At 43.8% G+C, this 9,896-nt stretch overlaps 1 protein-coding gene across 1 annotated transcript in view; it reads right to left on the reverse strand.

Moving 5' to 3' along the window:
• RAB11FIP4 (RAB11 family interacting protein 4 (class II)) overlaps positions 1 to 204 on the reverse strand; it is a 127,428-nt gene extending 127,224 nt beyond the window's left edge. The window contains exon 1 of the mRNA XM_010578745.1: positions 70 to 204. Coding sequence (XP_010577047.1) covers positions 70 to 204 — 135 coding nt within the window. The remainder of the gene's footprint in view (positions 1 to 69) is intronic.
• Between the last annotated feature and the right edge of the window lie 9,692 nt (positions 205 to 9,896).

Below are 9,896 nucleotides of genomic sequence, written 5' to 3' on the forward strand. Positions count from 1 at the left end.
TCCGGGCCAGCCGGCCGAGCCGAGCCGGGCCGGGCCGGGCCGGGCGGGACCGGGGGTCGCCCCACTCACCTCATCCCCTTGGCCGAACTGCAGCCCCAGGGCGACGAAGTGCTCCACCCGGATGAAGCCGTCCGCATCCTCGTCGCACACGTCGAAAACCTCCTTGAGCTTCCGCAGGAACCGCAGCAGGCTCGCCGGCTCCATCGCGGGCATTAGCTGGAGGCCGGCGGCACGGCCGCGGCGGCAGCAGCAGCAGCAGCCATGATCGCCCGCGCCTTCAGCGGGTGCGTGACATCAGCTCCGGAGAGCGGGGCGGGAGGGACAGCGAGAAGGAGGAGGGAGGGATGGAGGAGAGCGGAGGGAGGGAGCGAGGGAAGGGAGAACAATAGGGCAGAGCTGGAGGATGGCGAGGGAGAGGGAGGTGGGAATCCGCGCTCGGCAGGGGCGGGGCCGCCGCTAGGGGGCGCCGCCGTGAGGGGAGAGGCGCCGCCGGGGCCGGCGGGAAGCGGGGCGTGAGGGGAGTGTGGCGGCGGGGAGAGGTGTGAGAGAGGAGACGGGGACAGTCTGGGGGCGGCAGCGGTGGGGAGTTTCCCTGGGAAGGAAAATGGCCACAGGGAGGAGGGAATGGGGTAGGATGGGGAGGAGAGCACGCTCCCCTCCAGCAGCTGGGGGACAGCAGGCCTGGCATCCCCTGGGTTCCTTTCCCGGCTGTCACGGACGCATTCATAGTCCCTTCCCTGCTCCACACCTCAGTCCTCCTCCCCGCCACCCCAAACAAGACACCAGTCACACTACAGTTTTTCCTGAGAAAAAGCCATTGATCCTGGTCTGACGAGGCCCAGGCTAGGAGGCAGAAAAGCAGAGCGTAGAGAGTTAAGGGGCAGTTAAGGAAAAGGAGGGCAAGCAGAGCTTTCTGTGCTCCATTGCACTCCATTGACCAGGCAGAGTCATGCAGAGGCGCTCCTCATGGCTGAGTCTGGCTTAGGACAGACACTGTTCACCCACGCTTTAATGAGACACAGCTGATAATGAAGGGATGTCCCTGCCTTTGCAGGATTCCTCATTAAAGCCTTCCGCAACTGCTATGCTTCATGGCTGGGTTTTAATTTGATCTCTCCGCTCTGTCCCTTTTCTTTCTCAGAGTTTTTTGGACTGCTTTGTCAGCCCACAGCCATGAGCTGCCAAGGGAAGACCAGGAATGGTTCTGGTTCCTGCATTGTGCCTCAGACCACAAATGACAGGGCAACATCTTGAGGAGGAAGGAACACTGGCTGAGTCAGGCTCAGGTACTTACTGCCTCTGACAGCAGTTCTTTCGCTCTGTGGTTGCTGAGCACAGGTGACCATCCATCACTGAGTGATGTTCTGTAGGCGATTGATAACGCTGTCCATCTAAGATGACCATGAAAGTGCAGCAGATTTTGATTTGAGATGGTATCCATTCATTTGCTTCTTGCAGTAAGAGAGGTCCATATGGACCTTAGCAACCCTGAAAATCCCATGATTAGAGCAGGCTAGTGGAATTAATCTCTTTTCTAGGAAACAATAGGAGTGTTCTCCTCAGGAAGTTTTGTTTCTTTGAGCACGGAGTCTCATCCCTTTTATGTGCAAATTCAGGGTTCAGGAAGAGGCTAACTTGACAGCCCTGTAGGCTGTAAGTCAGCTGTTGGTCAACAACACAGTGACAGCGCATACCACTTTAGCAATACAGCTCCTTACATATCCACCCTCTGACAGAGAGGTAAGGAGCTGGTTCCAGAGCCTCTGCCACCTTGACCTTCCTTTAGTTTTACAATAAATACAGAAGAGTTCTCCTGTTCCCTTACTGATGAACAAAAGGGTCTTTCCAGACTGGAAAAAAAAAAAAAAATCAAAGTGCAGAGATCAGATATGACCTTTGGGAAGCAAAGAATTTATGAAGAGATGTGAGGAGAGCTGAAAGAGAAAAGGGAAGCAAAATATTTGATCAGAAAACTTCTCTGAAGTTGTCTAGTTAGAGCAGGATTCTTAAGATGTGGGGATGTTTAGCTTTTATCTCAGGACCCTTGAACTCATCTTCAGGGGACTGAGTTTAGCACACCCCTCAGGGGCACCTATTCAAAGTATTCAAAAATCTGTGAGCTGGTACCCCTCAGAGTTGTGAAAAGCACACCTATGTGGAATCAGCTACTGTTAGTCTCACTGCTCTGAAGTGGAGTTCAACCTCTTCAAAGCTTCAGAGCACATCTGTGTCACTGTCCCACCTTGTTTGCTGAGATTGCCTCTGAGTGCCTCCTTGCACCATCTGCCTCACCTCCGTGTGCAGGTGGGCAGCTGTACAGTCTCAGACAGGGAAGTGGAGTCACACTAGTATTGGAAGGGGAGGCAGGAAGAAGAAGGAATACTTATTCCTGTTTGCCATGACCAGAGGAAGAATTCCCACACCTCAGAGGGGTCACGCTTTGCCTTGTAGAATCCAGTTAATTTCCACTGGCTCTCCTTTATCTTCTGCTGGAGGAAGAAGGAACTTGGTCTAAACACGCAAGTAAGTGGCAACATAGATTTAGACCAAAACTGTCAGCATAAACATCTGTGTCATTCTTGCATTAATTTGTAAGGAGGAGGAAAGGGAAGAGAAAAAATGTTCCAGGTATAGACACTACAGTTTGGGGAGTTAGTACTGAAGTCTGAGAACTGCCACAGACAGCTTGAGTGCCAGAGAGCTGATAGGAGAGCTGAAGAGGCTGTAGAAGCTGTCACTGTAGACAGCTGAATATTTTGAGTAAAGATCTGACAGCTGGGAGATGATTTGACAGGACTGAACACAGAAGAATTGGGATGTGAGATGCTGTCAGTAGAGATCCAGGATCTGAAAACTGGGAGGTGCCCCAAGTGTGCTAAAGTCAGGACACTGAGCTGAAAAGGTGCCACACACTTACTGGGCAACTGCACTGGCGAGGTACAGTTTTTAAGGCTGAATCAAGGAGGAGGTCAATTTTTATTGCCAGTGGATGTAGCTGGCATTAATCCTTGCTGATCTCTGCTTCTCTAGTTCTAGGTAGAACATGTCTGCTAGTACCAGTGGGCTAGTTTTCCTTACAAGTATATCAAAATACTTGTTTAATCAGAGATGTTTGGCAACTTCTTTGTTTGACGTACACTATGTGGAATAAATATTTTACGTGCTCCCAATCTAGTTTTCTGAACTTGAAATATGACTAGTGGTGGTGCTACCATATTTGCCTGCTAAGAATAAATAGTTCAAGAGGAAACATTTCATTGAATACCACAGGCCATGGCTGTCATTTGCAGGATTTCTTTACAATCAGCTGCTTTTCCATCAATGTCACTTCCACTTACACAGCAAATTGTAATGTGGTGTCAGAAATGGCATCTAAGGAGTGCATTTCCCCAAGGCTGATGACCTCATCTACAATTCTGGTTGTGTTCCAGCATATAGTAGCAACATCTCAAGACCCAGCCTCTCAGAACAGCTTCATAGCACAATTTCTCTTTATAGTATACACAACATAACCTTCATTGAATATTTGGCTTCTAATAGTCTTACTGTGTTTTGAATCAAATCCTGTTTCCCAATGACTACTGTAGCTCTGATTAGCAACATAACAGATGTGCTTGCATAGATAACAGTTGGATATTCTCTTTAAGTGTCATAAAGAACAGGTAATAGGCAGCAAGAACTAGCGTATTAATACTCCTGCCCTGCCTGAAAACTTGAAAATATTACTTAAGAGGTAATGGAGTTTTCTCAGGCTAGCTTAATTAGGTATGGTACAGAAGCAAGATAGTTGATTTTTCTACTGCTGTTTTCTCTAATCTTTTCTCTATTATAAAAAGTTCAACAACAACAAAAAAACTTCAGAATTTTAGGGAAATGTTTCAACAAGCAAGGATCTTCCTTTCAAATTTTCTAGTTCCTAAAGGACCTCACCTTGTAAAAGTTTTAGTGGTTTAATTTTACATAGCATGAATGCTCTTGCTCGATTTCAACAGCACTCTTACCAGATTATGAATTAGGTATGTGCATAACTCTGCTAGATGAGCCTAGCTAGACAGCTAACTGCAGCTACCTCAGCAAACACACCAATGCCTTATTTGTTTCTTCTTACAACACAGATATTACCCTCAGAGATATTGATCAAAAAGTTTTAAGGATTGGCAGGGAGTATACCATTTGAAAAAGAGCATGCCCAAGTACAAATCACAATATCAACTGGTATGTTCTGGTTAAAGCAGGCTAATTTGGCTGTTATTTGCAACCATAAAGCCTTCTTGTAACTGGGGTTGTGCTCACAAAGACCAAAATACCTGTTCCCATGAAGTTATTGCTAAAATTAAATAATCCTCTGTACCGGTTCACATAAAACCATTTCCACTGTGAATTCATAGGATCAAACTCAAGTTTCCAAGTGCTGACCAGGTATTTCCAGGGATGGCACCATGAGCATAGTTGCTAACGCCAAGATGTTCCCATGGTATTTGAAGGTCTCCTTACTCCACCAAGTGGCCAGCCATTTCACTGCACTCTTGTCACCAGCCAAAAGAATCCATCGCTGGCCACCTTGCGTAGGGCAGCAAGGTGAGGATACCGTGGTTGGTAAGAAAAATAATATGTAAAACAGAGGTGAATGAATAGTATGGGATAAAGCAGGCTTTCTTCCTGTTCCAAGAAGTGCCACAGTCCTCCAAATGCCCTGGGACCAAACCTCTCTTTTTGGTACATTCCAGAAGCCTCCTTGCTGCCTTCTCTTAGGGAGAGGACAGTACCTGTCAGCTTTTCTCTGATGAGCTCTAAGCAGTTGGGTAGGCATACATTTGCCTCAGATTGTAATGTACAATGGCATCTGGCAACCTTGTGAAAGCATTAATGGTGCTAGAAAGCATCTGACAGCTGCCAGGCCACTAGGTCATTTCTGTCCCTTAGTGCTTCAGGAAGAGATCTTCACTCCTTCACAGGAAATTCTGGGTACAATGAAATGTTTAAGACTCCAAGACAACCATGTAAGAAGGACACCTAGTGTAGTAGCTACAGTCAAGTTATTTTCAGCTTCTACCCCCAAAAGAACTGTCAAGAGACATGCAAACATTCCTCTCTGGCTCTAACAAGCAAACAACATTAACAAGACCTAAGCTCCAGACTCTTGAAGGGAAAGACATTTTTTTTCCCCCATGTCCCTTCCTCAATTTATTAAAAAAAAAAACAAAAACAAAAAACAAACCCCAAAACATCTAGCAAATCATCTAGCAGCTGTTAAAGACTGAGGGTGCACCAGCCAGTGTATTTTCTTTAAGCTAAATCACCCATAACACAGCATATGAACTGTTCAGTAAGTTATCCCTTACTGCTTCAAATAGTTTCTGAAATTGTGCTTACCTTGTCCTATCCAAGATGGACTACAAAACACCTGAATAAATGTCTTCCATTTGCAGTTTTAATACAGCTGACTACAGGAATGTAATTCCCAGATTTTGCTGTATTTAGCAATGAGATCTAGGACAGAATAATAAAATAGAACACGATATACCATACTGATGCTAAAGCCAAACAGTGATTACTTGTTGTCTCCCAAAACAGATTGTGTGAGATGAGTCCAAGTTGGCTGACTAATGGGAGATAAAGGACAGAACAAAAATATTTATGCAAGAGAATGTAGGTGTGGCATCATTACTGCTGTGACTACCAATGGACCAAATTGGCTGTGGGGCTAATGGTGATGAGCACAGTCTGACTATTTCAAAGACACACTGCAGCCAGCTTGCTTGTAAAGAAATAGTCCTGAAAAGGACATTTTAGTAACAGAGAAGCAATTAGAAAGACAGCTTAACCAGGCTGGTTCTAGCAGCCTTTATAATTGCCTTCAAAAATTATTGTGGTAGGCATTATCAAATGTACTGACTACAGCTTGCAGATGGAATTATTCCAGCTGTCTCTTATGCTTAGATGATTCACAGCATTTCAAAACTGATAAAGCCCTATTCATCACAGTATCTACCTATAAATTTTGGTATCGTGATTGAGGATAAAAATTAGGGGAGAACAGAAATGAACTCCTGGATTTGAATCAGCTTCAGCAAAAGTATGATTTTTGCCTCCCTGTCATACAGTCACTCTGGCCTTATTTGTTCAAGTCCCCCGTGAATCTGTAGTTGATTTTGCCAACATGACATCCAAGTGAATGTTTTGGATGAGCGAGTTCTACATCCTAAAACTCAGCCTTACCACAAGAGTACTTTGGATCCAGACTTGTGCAATACATTAGATGGAAATACTGAACAGCAGAGCCACAGTGAGACATTTACTGGAACTGGGTATTATATGGATGTTTTTGGTCTTCTGAGACACCCCAACCTCCTCCCTGCAGTATTGTAACCACAGGATAAACAGAAAACCAAAGCTGTGGAGCACAAAAGTACTTAAGCGGAAAGCCCCCTTTCTGAGCTGAGGCCTGATACGCTAATCTCAAGGTAGATTGTTTGCAGTGCTTGACCAGTCCCTGGAACAGCAGGCAAGGAGCGGTTATTGTCTGGCTCGCTGCTCCAGAAGTCCCTGTAATAGGAGAAATCTTTCATAGTCCATCTCTTGCTTTCCAGTTTGTGGGAGCACCCAACACCAACAGCTAGCTATGATAAATCAGCACAATGCCATGCTCTTTTAGTGCTTTGTTTTTCAACCTCCAGTAGGTTGGGGGGGGGGAGGCATCAAAGTATTCTTTAGAGTATGTCCTGAAGACTAACCATTTAGGACTATTTCAAACTAAGGCTGGAAATTCTGAAGTCCCCTATGGGATATGGTCTGCCAATATTCCCATCTGTTTTAGACCATTGGTATAGTTAGTGCATCAATTCTGCAAATACTCTGCTAATGCTAGCCATTGAATTACATTACTTATCAGATACAAGTGAACAGTAATGGTCAATATATGAAATTTGTAAGGGTGCTTTGCTTTCCTTGGAAATATTTTAGGTGAGGGGTTTGTAAACTGAGATAAGTTGAAAACCACTGCATTAGGCCATCCATACTAACACACCTCCGCTCCTGCAGATATATCCAACATAATTCCCTACTACCTCAGTCACCAGCCAGTTAGCAAAAAAAGAAGAAAAAAAAATCCCCCCCCCAACAGTGACCAGAATGGTACATTTGTTCCTCCACAAGAGATAAAGCTACTCTTTAACTACCAAATCTATTATATAGCAAATACCAAAAACAGTTTTCAGAGAAACCTTGCAAGGGTGAACTGTACTCTACTCAAATTCTTACTATTCCTTCATTACTGTCTGTGGGTCAGATAAATTACTACTCCTTTTCTGAATCCCTTCTGGAAAAACATGAACATACCCCAGAGCTCAGAAGTGGCACACACAAATTGTGCTGCCATACAGCAGAATGTTTAGAGGATAACAGACATAACATGACATTGAAGAAGTGCTCCATCTTGCCTCGGTACACAGATGTTTTCTTTTGTTGCAGCTTTGAATCCTGAGATAAGCAGATGTTGCAACATTTCAAAACATTCATCTTCTGAAAAAAGATAACTCAACACACAGCTACATGCCCACCGTTAAGCCTCAAGCTTTAAAGACATAAAATCGATGAGCATTATGTGCCAACTTCCCTTTAGAAATAGCTTATGTGATTCACTCTTCCTACAGCAAAAATATTACATGCCAGATTAGTTACGTTAGACACAAATGTTGTGCCTACACAGATACTTCTGTGGTGGGAAATAGGGCAGATCTCTTGCCTCCTGCATTAACTGTCCACAACAGTCTCAACCTGTACTGCAGAGGAACAGCTGTAAAAGCCAGATCAAAGGTACATCTGTCCTGCATCCTCTGTGCACCAGTGACCATGAGGCGCTGGTATACACTGGTTTAAGGCACAGTGGATGCACCAAGTGACCCTTCCCCATTATATTGTCCTAGATCCAGCAAATAGAAAGGATAAAGACAGAGACACCTGTTTATCACATAGTGGATAACATTTAGGTTTCTTTCTCTGGCTTTCTTCTACCTTTTCTGGTAGAATTCTAGAAAGCCAAAACTGTTCATGCTGAAGAGGCAGTGCTGAATTATTGATTTTTAACACAGTTGGATTTGTTTCTATGAAAATTGTCCTCAACTGATGGTGAGCAAAATAAGTCAGTGGCTCTCAGGCTACCTATGCAATCAAAGCCTCCAGCTGCAGAGGATGAAATACAAACATTGGGCTGTTTTCTTTTGACTGGTCCAGCATCTGTAAAAAATCTTATTAATATTTAGAATGATTCATTCTAATGGATTTGCCAGGTGACAGCCCTTATCTGGAAATAGCTTACTGTGTGAAATCAAAATGGACAAAGTACGACACTGCTAATCAGATACACAGCAGGACTTGAACTCCTTTCAAAGGAACCAATTTCTTACAGCTTCTGCTGCACAGGTGACCTACCTTTGTGATGATCTAGAGCTGTGATGCACCAGTTACAGAGCCCTTGGTGAAATAAAAGGAAGGAATATTCCTTGATATTAAAGGATTGCTGCTTTTTTGTTGTTTGCATTTAAATGGACACTATTTAAAAGCCTGTCTCCACAGGCAAATATTTTTATTCTAACATGTTTAGATTTGGCACAGCCCCTAAAACCAACAAATCATTACCACCAGCCTTCTTGAAACCATCTTTTTTCCTCATAAGCCATCTCTTTGCCAACAGAAAAACCTGCAGAAGCTAAAACAAAGCAGGACAAGAAACAGATGTCTCAGGCCTATCACTGAGCATAAGCTCTAGGCAATGTGAATGAATGTCCCATTTGATAAAGAAGCACAAAAACAGCGGTAAATGCTGCTTTCTGGAGACACCATCTTAATTCTTTCCCTCTATCAAGCCCTATAGTGTTAGTTGTTTAGGCATAATGCAAATTATTGTATATAACAGGATTCAGGACTACAAGCCAACTCAAACTGTCCAGGCTCAGACATACTTATTTGCTTGGCGAGTTATTTTACAATACTCCAAGAATGCAGATACATGGATTTACACACCTCTAGGACCCTCCTCTTATTCTTGTTCATCTAATGTTCAACAAAGGAGAAAATAGAAACAATTGCTGGTTTGATTCTGCCGAGCCATTCTGGGTTGCCCTTCATGCTCTGAAGGAGTGCATTTTGTGGAAAGGATGGGAGGGCCTGTGGTCCCCAGTGCATGTGCTCCTTCTCGCGCGATGCAGTCATGGGGGAGAGCACAGACCTGCACCCTTCCCTCTCAAGTGTGACTGCATCTGCTCCCATTGGCAGGGGCTTTACACTGAAAAGCCAAAACAGAAAAGATGCGATTTTCAAGCAGTGAAATCAATGTGATGCTGAAGAGAGATGTATTAGACCTATTGCATTTATTGAAAAACATGTTTAAAAAAAAATCTGGATGTGCATTGCTAAAGTTCTGAAGAATAGAGTTCAAGCAGAGAACACGAAGAAGGAAAGCAATTATTAGGTGCCAATACTCCAGCTGCTGGGTGATTGCATATGTGTTTACATAGCATTATGCCTCAGTCCTTGCTAAGCCAACACTATCAGACATTTCACGACAGTTTCAGTTGCTGGAGTGATTGAGTGGTTGCTATTTATTTAGGAATCTGACAGCTGGAACAAGCTGTTGTGCCTCCTATCAGACACCAATAAACAACTGTCACTTTGTGCTCCATAGCAGAAGTCAAATGATGTCTGACCAGATCTCCTCTTGACTGTGTACTATATATATATATAAAAAAAAATGTTGTTTCAAAATAATAGGTCTCTGCAAGACTTAAAAAAGCTCTAGAAAAATATGGATCAAGGTATTGGTTCTAGCTTTTATATCCTTCTTTTAAACACTGCTATTATCTTTCAGAGTTATGCTATTATTGCTCAAACAATGCTCT

The sequence above is a fragment of the Haliaeetus leucocephalus genome, unplaced genomic scaffold (assembly GCF_000737465.1).
Source record: "Haliaeetus leucocephalus isolate CR32 unplaced genomic scaffold, Haliaeetus_leucocephalus-4.0 Scaffold646, whole genome shotgun sequence".
Lineage (NCBI taxonomy): Eukaryota > Metazoa > Chordata > Aves > Accipitriformes > Accipitridae > Haliaeetus > Haliaeetus leucocephalus.